The 21,235-nt window shown below is 39.8% G+C and overlaps 3 protein-coding genes across 3 annotated transcripts in view; all 3 read left to right on the forward strand.

Moving 5' to 3' along the window:
* Window positions 1-21,235, forward strand: part of LOC145439606 (uncharacterized) — a 231,524-nt gene that overhangs the window by 107,652 nt on the left and 102,637 nt on the right. The window lies entirely within an intron of this gene.
* Window positions 595-2,065, forward strand: LOC145438565 (uncharacterized). The gene has a single exon (XM_080315901.1). It carries the CDS (start codon window positions 878-880, stop codon window positions 1,637-1,639), a length of 762 nt encoding a protein of 253 aa, XP_080172027.1. The 5' UTR covers window positions 595-877; the 3' UTR covers window positions 1,640-2,065.
* On the forward strand, window positions 5,172-9,252 carry LOC145438564 (uncharacterized). The gene is made up of 2 exons (XM_080315900.1): window positions 5,172-8,918; window positions 9,016-9,252. Exon 1 carries the CDS (start codon window positions 5,212-5,214, stop codon window positions 8,458-8,460), a length of 3,249 nt encoding a protein of 1,082 aa, XP_080172026.1. The 5' UTR covers window positions 5,172-5,211; the 3' UTR covers window positions 8,461-8,918; window positions 9,016-9,252.

Raw genomic sequence — 21,235 nt, forward strand, 5'->3', positions numbered from 1 at the left:
AACCGCAGATGTTGTAGGCGTGTCTATTAATTAGAGAAATCAAACACCCAACAAATTTTAGACTGATTCAGAAATTAGGAGCCTAATGTAACGCTCTCGGCCGTAAAATAGATTTCTTTGTCTACTTCCTGGTTCCGACCTATCTTACGCCACAATGGTGCACGTGTGGTACCAAACCGTTTCAAAGTAGCATATAGCTCGTTTAGGACGATGAGTAGGCCTAATATGTGAAAGCTAAGAAGACTTTGTAAACAAATTGGGGCGAACTTTCACAGTACAACTTGGTGAAATTGTACAATGTTATAGGAAACAACGAAGTCGTGTTTCTTTTGATTATAAGGGTTCATAAGGCAGCGAAATTTGTCATTGAAATCTTACCGGTCATAAGTCGACAAGATTAGACAGCACTAGTCTGCACTACGTTGAAATGTTGATTATGAGCCGATATCTTGCTTAATATACTTCCGTGTGCTTAACATTGCGGGGCTGTTGCTCTTTATAGTATTCATTGTGTTTGTCGACTACTATGGTCAGTTACACCAGGCCAATTTTCATCATTTTTATTTTGTAATTGGCGACTTGAGCACGGCGGGATATGAAATCCTATTTGTAATTATTGTGTCACTGATACATCTTATACTGTTTATTGCATGAAGGATTTCCCTACGCTGAAGTTTCGGAATGCGTCGGGCCTGAAGGTAAAACAATCAATATCGGCGAGTGTTCTGTCACATTTCCACCGGGCTGTTTTGAGAAAACACAGAGTGTGACCGTATCAGTTAGCATAAATCCGGACACGTGGCCTCGCGATAAGGTCGGAATCACACCCACTCTACACGTTGAGGCCCAGGACTTGAGAGTTCCTGCGATCGTAAAAATGAAGACATGGTGTGTCGATGACGACAATGAGGATTTACTTGTGGAAGTGCTACGTTTTGATGAAGATGGGAAAGATTGGAGCATCGCCCACTCGTGTCCACTTGGACAGTCAAGAGACATTGAGTTCCAAGTCAGTCACTTCAGCAAATTCTTGGCATTTTTGAAGAATCTTTTCTTACCATCTTACGCCGTACGCACTATCGTTTGTTTCGATCACGACCAATTTGCTATTGCCACAGTGCTCGACGATAAAACAGCTAAACAATACTGTATAAACAAATTAAGAAAGAGAATAGGAAAGGACGCGACAGTTAATCCTTATGACCCCTTTCACTGCAAATATTCCACTTCAATAAGAAGTAGAATATTCTCGGAAAAGTATGAAAGCGACTTCACTTTTACTCCTGCTGAGGTTGAGCATACAGTGCAGCGTGTTCACCAAGCCAGAGGCAGTCTTACATCCTACCTCATACTAGAAAGCAAGAGGGAACCAGCAAGGGTTACCTTGAGTTTTCATGTCTTTGCAAACAAAACGAGATTGGAAAATCAAGCTTTCAAATACTTCTGGAGGCCTCTGGAGCTACAACCAACTTCGGAACAACCCGAAACGAATTTGCAGGGAGCTTCGGCAGGAAACTTCCATGCCGGCGGGGATATGCATGTGCACGTAGATGCCAGAAAAACAACCGGTACTGAGATCCATGGACATGGACAGATGACATCTCGTAACGAAGGCTGTTCTGAAACAATATCTGGTTGATGATGATAGTCACATTGTAGATGTTGTCCCGTACTGATTAATCGCTCCTAGTACATATATTATTTTTGATAATGTTAGTATTGTTAGATGGGTTCAAATGATCTTGAAGCTAATTGAAATGCTGGTTGCAGTACTTTATTGATTGCATTTCTCACTCAACGTATAGCATGTCACAGCGCTGTAATAAACATTGTATTTTGAATCAATATACGGTTTTGTATGGAATGTGCATGCATCACAGCGTGCCATTTGGACAAAATGTTGTTTCAGATGAGCATCGAATAGAGAAAATAGTACTATTTCTATATTATTCAAGACAGTTGCAGCTCCAAGAAGCAATTAAGAATGCAACAGTTTGCACGGTACAATTCGATGTCCAGAATTTGAAGTACAAAATCCACCTGTCCACAGCGATCAAGTGCATATTGTTACTATAGGGATGGTGCGAACACGCGAACATATGACGTCACGTGACGTCATATTACTAATTCCAACCTATATTTCAGTGAACTGATATATCAATGCACACAATACTTAGCGATGACTGAAGTACATGCTGACTTTTCAGACGTCACCAAATGTATCAACTGTAGCAATGCTATAATAATCCGATAAAATCAACATCTTCCGTGGACTTGCCAACAAATTCGACGAGGACTTGCAACGGAATATAAGCTTACATCTGAAAGGTCTATAGGCCAGACCGGACAATGCATTAACCTTCTGACTATTGCTACATTGATATTGAGCATAGTGTAGAACCGGTTTCTATGTACTTGCTACTAATATTACCCAATAGACAAGTTACGCAGTAGCCAACACCCCAGTAATATGGATTTGGTTTTTATGATACAATAAACATATCAAGTGAAGATGGAACCCGTACTCCTGCAAGATTATTTGCATTAGAAAACGATGCATTATTTATAACAATTTCATTGTTAGTTGAATAAGCATTATTCGCTGACTACCCACATGTAGTGTATTTCGTTCTTGTTGTGTGATTGCAGGTCAACCTCTCCGTAGAGAGTCACAAACGAAGAGTTGAATATTTCGAGCAAACTTTTGTAACAAAGCAAGTAGGCCTACAATTTTTTTGATTAGCAATTTCACGCTCGTTTAGTATCGATATTTTATGCTGCCATTGCCAAGCATACGGTCACCCAAAGTTGGAATGTAAAGATTTCCAATCAAAGATGTTATAATGGCGTAAAAAATTATAATATATGAAAAATATTCACAGTGCAGAACTTACCAAGGTTCGTTTATGAACGTGAACCTCTAAATTTCTGAGGCGTATACACAGAACTAGAGCCCGACCGATATTGGATTTCTGAGCCGATACCGATAAGACCGATATCCAGTACCTCCACCGATAACCCCGATATATTCAGCCGATATTCAAAAGATATGGAATCTAGCTCAAGGCCCATATTTAACACCTCAGAGCATTTATTTCAACAACTTTACAGCCATTGATATGCTTGAACATGAAATAAATGATCTAAGGGCTGTAAAAATATATCAAAAGCACCAATCCAGCCGTTGCAGATTACAGTTCACGAAGCACAATTTCTCGGCCCTTTCTCCAAGAAGTGAACTTCTGTGGTCTTCCATAAATGATGTATATAGTACTAAGCACAGTGAGCAGTCTTTAACTTGGTACCATAGTTGGTGGAACAGCAAGAATTGGAAATATTTCTTCATTTCGGTTCCACCGCTCCCTTGCAGGGGATCTTTCCTTCAATGGTTCCACCAAATATTGATATTCTTCTGGCAGTGCACCTGAGTAGTGTAGTTGATCGGTCGTGACTTGGTGTTTTTAACATGGGGCTCTTATGGGTGCACCCGACCGGTGCCGCGAAAACTCGTCCTGAACCGGTGACCCTTTTGTCGCACAATCGTATCATTCACTTTTTTATCATCCCCAAAATTATTCAAGTATTCCTTGGCTGAAAATCCTTGTGCTCTTTTTATCAAGAATGCAATAGCATGATCTCCACACACATCCGAAGTTTTACTCTGTAGCTGTTTCCCAGTCACGGAAAATTCATCCGGCTCCAGGAATTCGATTATCTGAGGTTTTAGTGGTCCGAAACCTAGTGAATCATGAAAATGAGTATCGTCATCTCTGTATATGGACACCCAGTGAGACCCAGGCAAACTCGATTCGTCGTAATTAATGGTGATAGCGAATTTTCCGCTAGTTGGTTTCTTCGGTAATTGGTCTACTGGATAAGTTCCTAGATATAGACTTTTTGTGTCAGGATGGTTATAGAGAATATCATTGATCTCAGACGTATTCATATTTCGACGACTTGTATTTTTTGATTCAACTGTAGAAGATGTTGAAACTCCTTCAAACATAACAAGGTTACGGAGGTCAGTAAAGGCTTCGATGTAGTCAAAACCAGATGCACAGTTCCTGTCTTATGAAGTTGATAACATCCCAAACTATTGTCGGGTGTCAAATCAAACACAAAAAGAGTGTATCCATTAACATAATCTTTGCGTGAAATATTTAACGGTGCCTCGGATTCCCAGCGACCTGTCTGAGAAAATAGTGTCATGTAACCTTCGAGTCCGCCGTGTTTATCAAAATCGAAATGAAATTCGCGTCCGGTAATTTGACGCCCATCCACACTTAACGAAAGATTTTGAACATCAAAGTGTTTAAAGTTGAATGGGTTTTTGGTCCGAACACCGTTAAATGTCGTGGTCTCGACTAAACCAATTACGATCTTCTTTGGCATGGTGCCGCTAACTAACTCTCTATCGATTTTCGATAAACCCGCGGCGAATGTATGAGTCGACATTTGTAAGCGTATCCAGGGATACTTTCGAACACGGTTCACGTTTTGTCCATGTGCATAGAAATCTAGTGCCTTACGGATGAATTTTTCCATTTTGCTCAAGGCGGGAGTTGTTAAGTTATGATAGTACAAAAGATAATTCTCAATAATCGCACTAGTTGCCATAACAGATGCCTGTAACAATAACTGCGAAGTGAACCTCGATAAGGTGTGAAACGCCGCGTGGTATCGAGAGGGAAAGGGTTGTTACATAATAGAAATAAAAAGCGAATCGCCTAAGCGTGCGAAAATGAGCTCTATAAAAAGACATCACCACGTGTCGGACTTTATTGATCCAGACATAATCCACGGGTTGAAACAGTTAAAATTGAGTTATAGTAACGACGTATTTGGTGAGCTGAGCGTATTCCAGAGCGAGTCTATGGTTAACTACTTAATAGGTAAGTTATCTGATATGACTACTTTAATTTACGAATATGATTTGTTGTTCGATTATCCTACAGACACAACAAGCGTGGAATTAAAGAATTGAAACGGTGAGTTATTGCTATTCAGAACTAGTGAGCATGATGTAATGATTTTGTTGTTGAACAGACAGAGCAAACTCAAGGTTCAAGTTGAATACACGAGTCTACTGGTAAGTTATCTGCTATAGCACTATATTTGTGGATATAGTTTAATATGTCACTGGTTTTATTAAGCATAAAGAGTCAAGGAAGACACCGACAAAGAAAATCGAATGTAAGTAGGACTAGTTTAATGTCACTAAGCACCGAATTTAACCGCGTGTTATCAATTTTACAGATGAGTCGACACCGTCGGAATCACGAGGATGAGAATGAGCTGCCAGAGATCGACAACCAACAGCAACAAATTACATCTCAGAACTGGCAAGCGGCGAAATCGTATGTAGTGACCAGTAGCTGTGTGTATGATATTCACAACTTGAACCGTAAGCGATCGGATGTTTTCCAAGATACCCAATCGATCTGTCTGATCAACCCGCAGTTATATGAATATCCTGCCGATGGTTTGTTGATTGGTTGTGCTGGTATTAAGCTGCCGACATGGCTTGCGCAATCAAAGTCTGTCATGACATTTACACGTCGAAAAAATAAGAAACTGTACAATGACAATCTCTGTGCTTTTCGCTGCATCGCCCACTCGCTAGGAAAAGATACAAAGGAAATGGCTCAACAATTCACCTCGGTATATGGTGTCAGTGTGGAAGCTGGCGTAACTCTCGACATGTTGAATGATATCGAGGTCTTGTTTAATGTGGCCATATTCGTGTACACCAAAACTGAGGGTAAAGCTAGTGCACTCCGGCGTAGTACCTATGAAGCGAAAGCTGTTTACTTACATTTAGAGGATCGCCATTTTTGTCTCATTACTAACGTGAACCGTTATGTGGAGACCTATAAATGTGCTGTTTGTCAACGATTGTTTAATTTGCAGCGTGAATTGACCAGACACAAATGTGTAACGGGTCCTGTTGAAGTGTTCCCCGGTGGAGTTTATAGCCCGCCTCTGAATATTTTCGAAAGGCTCGATCTTGAAGGGGTGTTTGTTCCCCACGAACTTCGTTATTTCAAATACCGTATCGCGTTCAGTATAGAGAGTGTGTATGATACCTCAAAAACTTCGCGAGAGCACCAGAACGTTCCCATCTCCGTTAGCATATCGTCTAATGTGGAAGGTTACTTGGAGTCGCATGTAATTGCCTCGAGCGGTGATACAAACGATTTGTGCGCACAAATGATTAATCATTTTCATGATATTCAAAGTGAATCATTCAGACTGGCACTCACAGCATATCGACCCTACCTGGACATGCTCAAATCGAAAATTATCGAAATGAAAGCACTCGATCCTTCAAAACATCCAATACCCCTTGAACGTTTACAAGTGGAGTTTATGAGTTATTTACGTCAAATTCCTGTTTTGTCGTTCAATGGTGGTCGGTATGACTTGAACTGCCTCAAAGCGTACTTGTTTGGTTTTCTCGTTGACGACAATCTTAGTGTACTGAAACGCGGAAACAAATTTCTCTCAATGACGACCAACAGACTTCAATTCTTGGATATTGTGAATTACTTGACAGCCGATTTCTCGTATGATTCATATTTGGAGGCCGTCAAATGTAGCACCGCTAAAGCTCACTTCCCGTACCAGTTTCTGAATAGTTTGGAAAAGTTGGGTAACTCGAGTCTTCCTAGTCACGACGAGTTTTACAACCCGCTAAAAGGTTGCAATATATCAACATCAGAATATGAAAACTGTTTGAAGGTTTGGAGCGACAACAAAATGACCTCTCTGCGTGATTATCTCAAATGGTGCAACGCGAACGATACTCAGTACCTCATAGAGGTTTTAGAAAAACAATTCCAATCTTCCAAAAGCCAATTCAATGTTGATATATTCAAGGATGCGGTCTGTCTGCTCGGTGTTGTATCGAGACATCTTTTTAATAGCATCCCGCGGGATTTCGCAATGTTCAACGATAAACATAAAGATCTGTTTTCACTATTCAGGGATAATTTAGTGGGTGGACCATCGATCATTTTCCATCGACACCCAAAACCAGGTGTAACTCGAATCAAAGAACATATCTATAAGGAAAATGCACAGATTGCGCAATATATAACAAGTTTGACCAGCGACTCACTCTATCTGTATGCTTTAAGTCGACCAAGTCCAACCGGATTTGCGGTACGTTGGCAACCAATTGACGCCGAGTGTACTAAATTCAAACCTGTCAAGACCGCGCCGAAATGTTCAGAGACTGTAACCCAGTGGATGAATTGGTATTCCCATATTCATAAGGTGCATGTTCACCACGCTTTTAACGGGTCTGAAATTCATGTGGGCATGCGCAATTATCGACCTGAAGGGCTTTATCGTAATTCAGCCGGACAAGGGATAATCTTATCGTTCCTTAGATGTGATTTTCACGCCCACGATTGCAGATTCGGATGTGATGACCCAGTACGTCGAGAGCGAGCTAAACGCATTCATGATTATTATGAAAGTCTTAATTATCAGGTTGTATGTAAATGGGAATGTGAGTGGAATATTGAGAAGAAGAGAAATCCTGATATTGTGCGATATCTCGACGGTATTCAACCACAACTGACTCGTGCCAAGTCTGTCACCCCACAGAAATTGATGGAGATGGTGATGAATGGTACTTTCTTTGGTTGTTTGCTGGTTGATATTTGTACACGACCACATTCGAAAAAGCGATTCGCTGAGCTCCGCCCGATATTCAAAAATACCACAGTGTCTCGCGATACCGTGAAAAGTCACATGAATCAGCTTGCTGTAGATCGGAAATCACCCAGTAAACCCACTGACATGTTGGTTGCGTCGTACTGCGGTAAGAAAATCTTGTTAACCTCCGACTTGACCAAATGGTATGTAGATCACGGGTTGGTGGTATCAAAAATTCATGAGGCTGTCGAGTTCGCCAAAAAGACCTGTTTTGCCACCTTTACAAAAAATGTCGCAGACTGTCGACGTGCTGGGGATCGCGATCCTAACATGGAGATTATTGGGCCAACACAAAAACTCGCTGCGAATTCTTGTTATGATCGTGAGTTAATGAATCCGCGTAAATTCGAACAAACCACGTTCTGTGATAAAAGTGAATTGAACGCAAATGTGAAGGATCGTTTTTTTGTCAAGTGTGAACAATTAAACACAGATCTATTTGAAATAACGAAGCACCCTCAAAAGATCGAGCAAGATAACTGCATTCAAGTATCGTTCTGGATGCATAATAATGTCAAATTACGGATGTTGTCGTTTTTTTTTATGACTGCTTATGCAAATATTTTCGCGCCGACTGCTTCATGCTACTTTCGGTGGATATCAACTCGTTTTTCATCGCACATTCAGCACCACTCGATGATATTCTCATCTCCGAGAAAAGGAACGAATTTTACTGTGATTACGAGAATTGGTTTCCACGTTATTTTTGCGATGAGCATCGAAACGAATTCCTGACTGATCCGATTTCTTTTGACCACTCGAGACAATGCTGTAAAGATACGTATGCTCATTATCTTCATCAACCTGGTTTGATGGAAGTGAGATACGACGCCGATGCATCATTCAGTGGTCTCAACCGTTTTCACAGTGACCCAAGAAAAAATTAATCACAGCATTGAATGTTATTGTGGTGTACTTGTATATATTTTGTGTGACTTTAATTTATTTGTATATACTGTGTGTTTGATGTGATTTATTTGTATTGTGTGTTCATGTATCATTTGTTTTCCAGATGGATAACACTATTACCTATCTAAAGTCTGTCGTGTCATTAGATTTACATAGTTTACATGTAGAGATGATTACCTTGGAGCGGAATTACCACAGTTCATGATTCTTGGTTCTACCAACAACTCCCAACGTCGATGATATCCGATTGATGAAAAGCAGACCACCAAAACTTGTGATCCGTGGTGAGGTCTATAGTTGTTATAGTAACACTGTTAGATTTTAAAGCGCTATGAATCCTCTCGTATTACGAATCCTCTTATGCGATTTATTATTTTACAGATTGGAATCAGCTGCTTGACAACCTGAATAAAGCGTTCGTAACACTACAACTTCCACTGACGAAATTACGAGGGACAGATGAAGATTTCATAACCCATGGAAAATTGTTAAATCGAACTCTACTGGGTTTATATATTCCACTAAAACAAGATGACTACAACAGTGGATATTCCCAACCTTGTTGATATATAAACACATGCGCTTTATCTAGTTTTCAATAAACAACAAACAATGGAATTGATCCACCCTTTCGCATGCATTGTGAGTGATCCTTCGAGAAATGGGAAGACTACTTTCGTTACAAAGCTGATTAGACACGCGACATCAATGATTAAACCAAGTGTTTCCAGAGTCGTATATTGTTACAATAATTACCAGGAGGTTTTCAAGACGATGCATAACGTAGAATTCCACGCCGGTCTAGATATTTTAGAGGAGTTGAAGGGTTGCTCTGAAGACACCTTGATTATAGTGGATGATTTCATGACTGAGACAGCAAAAATTGCAGACTACTTTACAAGATTTTCTCATCATTCGGCCAAATCAATTTGTTACATCACACAGAACCTGTATCACAAGGGTAAAGGGGCACGTGACTTGAGTCTTTCAAGCTCGTATATGGTGATTTTCAAGAATCCGCGCGACCAACAGCAGATCAGTTTTCTTGGTCGACAAATGTACCCAAACTCTAGATTTTTAACAGAGGCTTATCGTGACGCTGCTAGACAACCTCATAGTTATTTATTCCTTGATCTCACGCAATAAGCACCTGAAAATCGACGCGTTATGACCAATATATTTCCTGGTGAAACCACGGTGGTTTATAGCCCGATGGTATAAATAGCCAAGCGCAGAGACGACTTTAAACTCAAAATGACCAAGGTACCAGCTCGGACACGGCGGCATATACCCACACTAGAGTTCCTACATAAAAGTAAACCCGAGATACGCAAGCAAATTATATCGGGAGCCAGCAAAGAATTGATCGAGTGTATATGCGATTGTACAAAGAACATTTTAAACGGTAACATCCCTCTTTCAAAGTATAAAAGAAAGCGACTATCAGCTCATAAATGTAGTTTACGTCGACTTGTCAGGAAAGACATCCCTATTCGACATAAGAAACGCATGGTTAACCAGAATGGGGGTATGTTTATGACTCTATTATCGAGCATCCTCCCCGTCGTCACTGGTTTACTCGGTAATCTTTTCAAAAAATGACTTCTTTTGAAAAAATCTTCATAAATCCGAATCCGATCAACGAGGTTGAAGTTCAGAAACTGAATTTGGATATCGACAAATGTATGAGCGACATATTACAGATGAACATACCCCAAGAACGAAAATTAGCCTTATATAACGACGCACTAAATCGTTATCAAACAAAACACGACACATTGAATCAACCGATGAAAATCGATATATCAGAACAAAGGAATCTATTTTCGGCTAGTGAGTTAGACGCACTACGGCGCCTGATCAAGTGTGAACCATCAAGGATTCCTAAACCTCACTCACCATCACCGAGTAGCCAACGAAGCAAAGTAAAGACCCAACATGCCAAGACGAAAAGTGGTCGTACACCCAAGACCCCGAGACGATACGGATGGGAGCCATACTAAATATTTCACGCCAGGGCTACCTGGTAGTTTCCGCGGCGCATACGTATTCTCTAGAGGGCGAAATAGAGCCAAAGTCAAGGAGTTTCTTTCGAGCAAGGACGCGTACACAAAACATTTTCCCTATCGAAAGAAATTTAAGAGACCTAGGGTGATTACGTCCGGTCTCGGTGTTCAGTATCAAACCGATCTCATGCATATGCAAAATCTTTCAAAAGAAAACGATAATTTTAAATATGTGTTGGTGACGATCGATTGTTTCAGTCGATTTTTATATCTGTATCCACTCAAGAACAAAACCTCGCAAGGAATTATTCGTGGCTTCAAGGAAATATTTAAGGATCGTATACCTCATGTTATTCAAAGTGATCAAGGTTCTGAGTTTACTAATCGTGCGTTTCAGACTTTCTTAAAAGAGAACAATGTGCAACATTTTCATACAAATAGAGAACTGAAAGCATCGATATGCGAGCGTGTTATTTGTACTCTGAAGCAAGTGTTATACAGTTATTTCACGCATAATAAGACTTTGAATTATGTTAATGTCCTGTCTGAGATATGCCAGGGGTATAACACTACTTTTCACGTGGCTATAGGGTGTCCTCCAGCGGATGTTAATTATTCAAATCAAGAACAAATTTTCCATAGGTTATACGGTGACATGACCCCTAAAAAACCCAAACTAACTATCGGCACACCCGTCAGGATTTCGAAATCACGTGGTAATTTTGTAAAAAGTGCCTTGGCGAGTTGGACCGAAGAAATCTTTTTCGTATCTCAATGTCGTAAAGGTGACCCTCCTACTTATCAATTGAAAGACTACCATGGTGAAGTTATAGACGGTCGCTTTCAGCGTGAAGAGTTACAACCAATAACTAAAAATAATAATATTTACAATATCGAAAAAATCCTGTCTACTCGCAGGAAAGGAAAGAAAACGCAATATCTTGTAAAATGGTTGGGTTATCCGTCTAAATTTAATTCTTGGGTCTCGGATTTGTATAAATAGACTCTGAAAATGTTGTTCAACCAAACTATGGATTCTGATTCCGTCTCATCTCGCATGGGTCAAGTCTCGAAGAGTTTGAAAAACCAGATTGTGTTTATTGTACAGATTTGTATGTTAGTGTGTGTAATCGTGTTTTCATTATATCAAATTTCCGTCGGGGTGGATCGTGAAATATATTTAACGCTACTGTCTTCTTCACTTGGATATTTATTACCGAATCCATCACCTTACCGTATATGTTGAAAGAAACAATAAAATGTTGTTGACTCTACCTTCGAATGCGAGTTTGGATAAATTTCCGAATACTAGCACAGATTTTCAAACGGAACTTTACAAAGAATTAGAGATGAATCGCCATGAGCTAGGATTATGTGAGCTGACCTTCCCCCATGATTTTCAGCCGCGAATTGAAGTGACAGCGAAAAGTATCGGTTTTGGATTTGTCGATGCAAACGGATACACCGAACGGTATTATATTCCCGAAGGCTCGTATTACAGCATCGGTGAAATGTTAGAATCGTACGAGAAATATTACATGGGGGACATTTTCATTTTACAAGGATTCGGCGACTTTAGAATCACATTCAGAAGATTAGTCACGAGTAAAAAAAGACACAAGCGAGCTGCATCCATAAATACCGACACCTCAGACTCTAGCGCCAAACACATACCCCGTACCACGCATGATTCACCCGACCCTTACGGACTGACACCACTTGGTTCTGTGTTGGACATAATAACATTTAGACGCGTTGTATCTCGTCGCCGCGGAGTGGTAGAATTTATATTTACACCCGCGATAAAGTTGGAACGGATTGATAAGGTTTATGTGTATTGTGATCTGATACAACCAAGACCACACGGTAACAAGCTGCAACAACTTTTACGGGTGGTTACTGTAACCGCTAAACCGAATGAAAACCAAATCAACATATTCCCAAAACCATACTTCTTTGCTTTAGCGAGAAACAATTTTAGAACGATACGAATTTATCTACGTGACGCAGCTGGCAACCCTATTAAATTTCGAAAAGCACCAGTGACAGTAACCCTACGCTTCCGTCGTAGAGCTGTTGATTCAATATGAGTTACATCACGTTGTCTGGCACCAAAGGCGAATTCTCGGTGGTGTTACCGAATGAAATTATTTGTAATGAGCTTGCGTTGATGGATATGAGTTTTGTCAGTGAATCTCTTGATCGAATTATAATCAATCGTGATCAAGCACTCTAGGAGCTACATAATGAGAAAGATCGAATAGTAGAAGCGTACCTAACACCGCTTGGGAATTATGCAAACAACCTCGAGTTGATGCGAAGAATATTATCTGAAAGTTTCAAACACTGTTTCACCGAAAGAATCAACGATGAACTTTTCCGAATTCGTTACCCGAAACATATCACACTCCACCCCACGGATATATTCGCAAATTATTTCAGTGTAGTTGATGAAGTGTCGAAACCAGTATGTAATGTCATATCGATCAAACCTAAACCAACTCAACCCCATCTCAGATATCTATTTGTGTATATCAATGTACTACGACATCATCCGGTGGGTGATTACATGAGTCAATTGCTTCGTGTGATCCAAGTAAATAACGAGACGTGTATGAGACAAGAAGTTGTATTTGAAAAACCGTTCTATTTCTCAGTGTCGATTAACCACATCCGCGATATAAAAATCACCATCCGGGATCAATACGGTCCGTTAGTACATGATATAGAGACCACATTGACACTCCACGCACGATGAAAATAGTGACGTTAACCACCTCTATGCTTGGTGCTGATTTTGAACACAGACTACTCACCATCAATAACATCCCGACGAGATATTGTGAATTAGCCCTCATGGAGATCGATTTCACTTTAACCGAACCGGCGATTGGTCAATATTTGTTTGTGTATTGCGATATTATTCACCCTCACTTACTTGGAGATACGTTAGCGCAGTGGTTCCCAACCTTTTTCGTCTCGTTCCCCCCTTAGCCGATATTTGAGCTAAAATCCCCCCCCCCCCTTATGAAAAAGTCGCCTGTGACTAAAAAAATGTGCTTTTTGCAAAACATATTCAGGTATGTCCGAACTATGTCGAATGCGGACCGCACTAAACTTTGGTCGCTGACGAAAAATAAATCATCAAGTCTTCTTGTTATGGACTTGAGTTGAATCGATGAATTTGGTATTTTTTTCACGTTAGCTCATATGTTGGCTTTAAAAGTTAAACAATTACACTAGCGGCCTTGTGCTGAATTCGGTTTGACTTTTTCCCTCTTAGTAGCAATTTGGTCGAAAGGCTGTCCCGGGCCCAACTAAATCGTCTCGTGAGTCTCACTTTATCAGGGGGTGTAATATCTACCGAAGGCATTTAAACATACACCTAGCTTGAAATCCACCAAAGAAACATACAATTGTAAAAAACTTATTTCTACTTAACAGTTCTATACCATAAAAATCTAAAAACCTTGACAACCCAGTGTATCTTCCGATATAATGCCAAAGCCATATTCCCCCCTAAATATTTAAGCCAGATTCCCCCCGAGAAATCTCAAAATTCCCCCCAAGGGGGGAATCCCCCCCCCGGTTGGGAACCACTGCGTTAGCGCATTTATTACGAGTTATACCGCTGACACCTGGCGATGTCACGCATAATTGGATAGCGACAAATCCGTATTATTTCCCTGTTTCAAAAGATGTTGTAGATTCTGTATGTCGTTACCTCAGGGATGAGTTTGGGGAACCTATAAATATAATAAGTCGTTCATTGCAAGCTACATTTAACATTAGGAAGCGATTATGAAAGTTGTTTTCACGTGTGATCATCATTCTGTCCATCGTCATTATAACCAGACAGGTGATGGTTATGGGTATTTTAGTTGTGGAGTTCAAGCCGGTTCCGGCATCGGGAGTTTGTTTAAATCACTTGGTCGTTTAGTGACCCCTATTGCGAAATACGCCGGTGGTCAATTGTTACCAACTGGAGGTGAAATAGCGAGAGATCTATTACGGGGTAACTCGATCAAGTCTAGTGTTGTCAAGAGAAGTAAACAAGCTGGTGGTCGAGTGATTGATAAAATTTTAACCCCCAAGGCTATAAAAAGGAAAAAAACAAAGTCAAAGAACACTCCATCCAAACGTCGTCGTAAACAACAGGATATATTCGACTAAGAACTATGTTGATGCACGCGGGTTCCAGAGAATGTCATAACTCCGGATTAAACATATTTAGTATACCCCACACACAAACCAGTATTGAGGAATCGCAATATGTCGTCGTCAAACCCCATAGTTTAGGTAATGTCATGGAAGTACAATTACCAAGGATGGATCGATATATGGATCTACAAAACACATTCTTGAGATTACGTTTGAAGCTCACTAAACGCGATGGAGCTGATTTGGCAAATGATACGCAAGTTGGTCTGGTCAATAACATGATGGATTCTCTTTTCAAACAAATCGATGTAACTATTTCAAATGAGGTTATCACAAATTCGGATAATTGTCATGCGTACAAAGCTTATATCTCCCGGTTGTTGAATGATACTCACGGCGCTTCGGAGAGTTTTGTACCAGGACAAGGTTTTTATAAAGATGTCGCTGGTTCTATGGATGTTCTTGGTGCTGCGAATACTGGCTATGTTAAACGAAAAGACCTTACAAAAAACGGCACTCCGCTAGAGTTGATCGGAAAAATTCGAATGGGTCTTTTTGAACAGTCTAGATGTATGTTGGATAATGTCGACATGAAATTAAAGTTTACACGTAACGAAGATAATTTCTGTCTGCTCGGTGATGCGGAGGATGTACAAATTGTTTTACTTGAAATGGAAGTGTATGTCAAACAGATGAAGATCGCTGAAAGTGTAAGCTTAGCACACAAGTCTGTACTACAGAAGAATACTGCAAAGTATCCCTGGATACGCTTACAAATGTCGACTCATACATTCGCGGCGGGCTTGTCGAAAATCGATAGAGAGTTAGTTAGCGGTACCATGCCAAAGAAGATCGTAATTGGTTTAGTCGAGACCACGACATTTAACGGTGTTCGAGCCAAAAATCCATTCAACTTTAAACACTTTGATGTTCAAAATCTTTCGTTAAGTGTGGATGGGCGTCAAATTAACGGACGCGAATTTCATTTCGATTTTGATAAACACGGCGGACTCGAAGGTTACATGACACTATTTTCTCAGACAGGTCGCTGGGAATCCGAGGCACCGTTAAATATTTCACGCAAAGATTATGTTAATGGATACACTCTTTTTGTGTTTGATTTGACACCCGACAATAGTTTGGGATGTTATCAACTTCATAAGACAGGAACTGTGCATCTGGTTTTGACTACATCGAAGCCTTTACTGACCTCCGTAACCTTGTTATGTTTGAAGGAGTTTCAACATCTTCTACAGTTGAATCAAAAAATACAAGTCGTCGAAATATGAATACGTCTGAGATCAATGATATTCTCTATAACCATCCTGACACAAAAAGTCTATATCTAGGAACTTATCCAGTAGACCAATTACCGAAGAAACCAACTAGCGGAAAATTCGCTATCACCATTAATTACGACGAATCGAGTTTGCCTGGGTCTCACTGGGTGTCCATATACAGAGATGACGATACTCATTTTCATGATTCACTAGGTTTCGGACCACTAAAACCTCAGATAATCGAATTCCTGGAGCCGGATGAATTTTCCGTGACTGGGAAACAGCTACAGAGTAAAACTTCGGATGTGTGTGGAGATCATGCTATTGCATTCTTCATAAAAAGAGCACAAGGATTTTTAGCCAAGGAATACTTGAATAATTTTGGGGATGATAAAAAAGTGAATGATACGATTGTGCGTGCTTTTGTGAAGAGTTTGATTTCAGAGTAATAAATTCAACGAATGTATAATGTGTATACTTGTGATTCTTGTTGCGACTGTGAACAGCAGACTATTCTGTAGGTGCGAAACAGCGGTACCCCAGCAAACACAGTACAGACCAAAGATGTAGAAAAGCCGAGCCGATATAGTAGATATTAGATCTCGGTAGGTCGTAGAAAGGGGGATTTTGTGTCGACTCAATTCAACGTCTTTTCCATGTCCTTCAATAATGTAAATATTATGCAGATGCTACAGCCTTTAAACATGATGAGTAGAATGTAGATCCTACGTTAGAAGAAGAAGATCCTGATATAATAACCTGTTTTCTACCACTATGGGCTTAACCTGATCATGGCTGCGTACACACACCACATTATTTACTACATATTAATCACAATTGTGATAATTTAATTTCAAACGAATTGGCAATAATGCCGTTGTAAAAAATAAAACGAACAAACGAACGAATGTCTTTAGAAAGAAAGCGAAAACAGTCCTTATCATCAGGTTTCATCTTCTGATGAGCCAGTTAAATAACCAGCATGCGGCCTTTTTTTTTTCAACACCCTGCAGAAATAAAATGAAAATGATGATTAATAGCTAAGACATTCGTACTGCGAAAATGGCAGAGGTAGCGACTAACGAATGACTCCTACATTTTTTCGCCCATACTTACTAAAATGGATTCGATTCTGAACTATTTCCACTCAAGTTTTCAAGTTTTATTATTATATTTTTTAATATTATATGACTAGAGAACTGACTTCAATCGTCACTTCTACTTGATTATCAAGATCAACGATGACTACTTCAGCACTCTTTGAAAACAGCCACTAACACAAAAAGAATTCTTGACTAAAATTTCTTCACATTCTGTCCAAAATGATCAATTCAACAATCCAAATGAATCAGTTATTTGGCAGCTAGTTGGAGAGATATATACTCAAGTCTAGAAAGTGGAATGATACTCTGCCTGGAAAGCTGAAGACCTAACAATACTGTGTACAGAGAACAAAACATTTGAGTGGCGGCACTGGTATAGACATTAATAAATTATTACAATTGACAGCAAGATAACCAGCAAGACATTAAAATGAGAATTAGTGCAGTTTCTTAGGCTGTAGTGATACTCAGCCAGTAATTGACCTAGCAGAGAGCAAAACGTTGTAAATAAAGCGAGCGAAACCTCCGACAAGTGATACGATAAAACATTAGAATCGACAGTCTTACTAGAAGCAGAATAACAATCATGAGGGGTTAGAGAACAGAAGCCCGGGAAGTGACCATCAGAAATTACTGCATACTGGCCGAACAAATCCATGACCACTAACAAATGGTCTTTCAATAGTCAATATTGATACCAAATGACACCACCCCTATTTCATAGTAACATTTAGCAAATACAGCGCTGGAGTCAACCTTATATAAGCCCTAGAGAACGCTGCGAGACATATGAGTAGGCCTACCCTAAAACGTTTCTCTGACATGGACATTAGGGCTCTTAAAATATGACTTTTTTTCTCAAATCGTTTTGGCTACTTGATAAAATTGTTAGGTTACCTAATTTAAGCCTAAACACAAAATTTGGTTCAATTCCAGCCAGTAACCGCTTTGCTACAGGAGAAGAAAGTTTCCATTTATTATATAAAAATAAATAGGTAATAAAAATTTGAAAATTTTCTGTTCACCCCATGAAAGTGTTAGGCTGTCTATAGAAAAGATGCTCACCAAATTTGGTTCAATTCCAACCAGTGGAAGCGGAGACATTGCCGTCGAAAAATTTGGATTTGAATAAAATAGTATTTACGGTGATCGATTCTTTGTTTACTTATTAAAGTTGTGCTCACCGTAAGTACTATTTTATTAAAATCCAAATTTTTCGACAGCAATAACTCCGCTTCCACTGGTTGGAATTGAACCAAATTTGGTGAGCATCGTTTCTATAGACAGCCTAACACTTTCATGGGGTTAACAGAAAATCTTCAAATTTTTTATTATTCATTTTTATATAATAAATAGGAACTTTCTTCTCTTGTAGCAAAGCGGATACTGGCTGGATTTGCACCATATTTTGTTTGTAGGCTTAAATTAGGTAACCTAACAATTTTATCAAGTAGCCAGTACGATTTGAGAAAAAAAGTCATTTTTGAAGAGCCCTACTGTTCATGACCGTCCACGTTTAGAGTTGCATCTCAAAGATGCTAAAATAAGCCTAAATATAATCCAAGCAATACGATCGTCCACTTTGACTGACTGAATTTCTAAAAACACCTTGATAGCTTCCACATCTTACGTTTATATATACTGTGTGCTATCGGAACAACAAAGTAGGCCTATTTAAAAATACCAAAACAGATTCAACATACCACATCTCTTGCAAAGGCTTTTGCTTTCATTCAATTTTCCATCAAACTTCTTTAAATCCTCCTTTGTGGTGAGTTGCTTTGGAATTCTTCTAGGATCAATTCCGATATTGTTTTATCATATACAATCTATGGCGGAATAAAAGTTTCGGATAAGTTCTAAAACGAACACAATTTTCCACACAAAAGTCAATTGCCACACGAAATGCCAAATGCTACGGTCTCATTTTACAAGGTATGGCGAGGAAACGTAGTGGTACGTTCCATTATAGCTAAACACCAATGAATTGCGGGTTCGAGCGTGACACGTCGACTCCATAATTCCTACCGAAGTGTTGGCCGTTTATCTAGGCTCCTCCTCGCCATCTGATTCGCATAGCCATGTCTTAAAAAGCCTAGGAGTGGGCCGTGCTGTAAGTGGGCAGATGGTTGCCGATGCACCCGGCACTTGGTGAATTCGGCCGCACAAACTCGGCACTTGGTGAATTCGGCGCTCGGGAAATTTTGAAATGAAGTGTATTTACAGCTATTAATATGAATTATCAAACTAATAATAGTATTATCAAGTGATTCGTCAATCTTGTAAGGAGGTCAGGGCATCCGTAGATTGCGCAGTCACGGCGTGATTAGATCACGGATTGCGTAGCCACGGGAAAAAACACAGCGCTCATATACCGACCACACGCGGTCTGCTTGGAATCGATGGCGTGAGTCACGGGCCTGTGTCGTGTAAGTTTTGAGAAGATGGATCTTGGCGTTGTATGTGAGATCAAAACTGTGGAACATCAAGCGGCGCTTCTTCGTTTATCGATCACGACAAGCCAGTGTTCCTCATCAACAAATGTTTCGCATGATCACGTCAAAATAAATTATTTTTTGCCTTTGGAGAGACGATTCCACTCTGGGATTAGGATGTCTCGATAACACGGTTGAACGATCCCAAGATTACGAGATCTACCACGAGCCACGACACGTTTAAATTTCCTTTTTGATACTGTTCATTCATACTAAATGCATTTCTAATGCGAAGGTGTTCTAGTGCCAATTCCTCCAAGGGCCGAGTTCACCAAGTGAAGAGCGTCGCGTTATTTCCCGCAATTACGCAATCTGTGATCTAATCACGCCGTGACTGTGTGATCTACGCATGCCCTGACCGCCGTACAACATTGACAACCACTCAAAGTGCCAAGTTCACCGGCAAACATTCCAGTAACCAATCATGGTGACCGGTACCGCTACGAGATCTACCACGGCCGAATTCACCAAGTGCCGAGTTTGTGCGGCCGAATTCACTAAGTGCCGAGTTCACTGGTAATCGGGCAGATACGGAATAATAATAATAAGAACCGGCCTGGTGTAAAATGACCAGTGTAGTCGAACCACCACCATGAACACCACAAACAAACAAATAAACATCTAACAAGGAAAAGAAATTACCTTTGCTGCCTTTGACAAACACAGTTACCATTGAAACCAGCAATTAAGGTCTTATTCGAAAGCAGAATAACAACTGTTTTAGTGGACATATCAAATCAAATGTTGGAAAGTTCATGTAAAATAGCCCAAAATATTATCTTACTGTGACCATATTCCATCAATATGGTCTGGCTAGCCAAATTCTCTGGGCCAACATAATCAAGCTGCGTTTGGTTTCAACGATTAATAATCTTGTCACTGGATTCGAGGTATAATTGCACTCAAATATCAAATTTTGCTCCATTAATCAACATCAAGTTGAAAATGTCCATTCTTGCACCAACTTTTATAAAATCATGAATCAGTGTTCTACAGGAATGTATCTATATGACTTATATACCTAGAAAATTCAAGCATAAATATTATGATATACCGTAGGTATAGGTACCGGTAATTCAGATGTTTGAAGCGAATTATAGTGGTCTAATTTCACTAAATTAGAGCGAAATGCCAGCAATATAATTGTAATCTAATTCGGAAAAACGGTTTAGCTCTAATTCTAACCTGGAAAAGCTGAAACTTTTCTATAGTTGTCTACACCTGTTTTGCAGAAAGTCAAACAGCTCTAGGCGTCATATACTACAGGCAATTCGAAATACCCCATAAGCTATATGCTACTGCATATATACCTTTAACCCGCTACCTCAGTCAGTCACAATTCCTATATATTTACGGCATTTACCATGCAGAAAGAGCGAACTATGCCTGGCTGCGACCTGTTGCGATGGCGTAAAATTTGAATCGCCGAAATATTCTAGAAGTCACGCATCGATAATCATATTCCTAAACGTACAACATATCACTTATTTAGTTATTCTCTGAATAAAACTATTAACCATACTCGTTGAACATGCGAGATTACCGAAAGAGCGAAT

Source organism: Botryllus schlosseri, chromosome 5 (genome assembly GCF_051294905.1).
Source record: "Botryllus schlosseri isolate E-star chromosome 5, Bs_hap1, whole genome shotgun sequence".
NCBI classification, from domain to species: domain Eukaryota; kingdom Metazoa; phylum Chordata; class Ascidiacea; order Stolidobranchia; family Styelidae; genus Botryllus; species Botryllus schlosseri.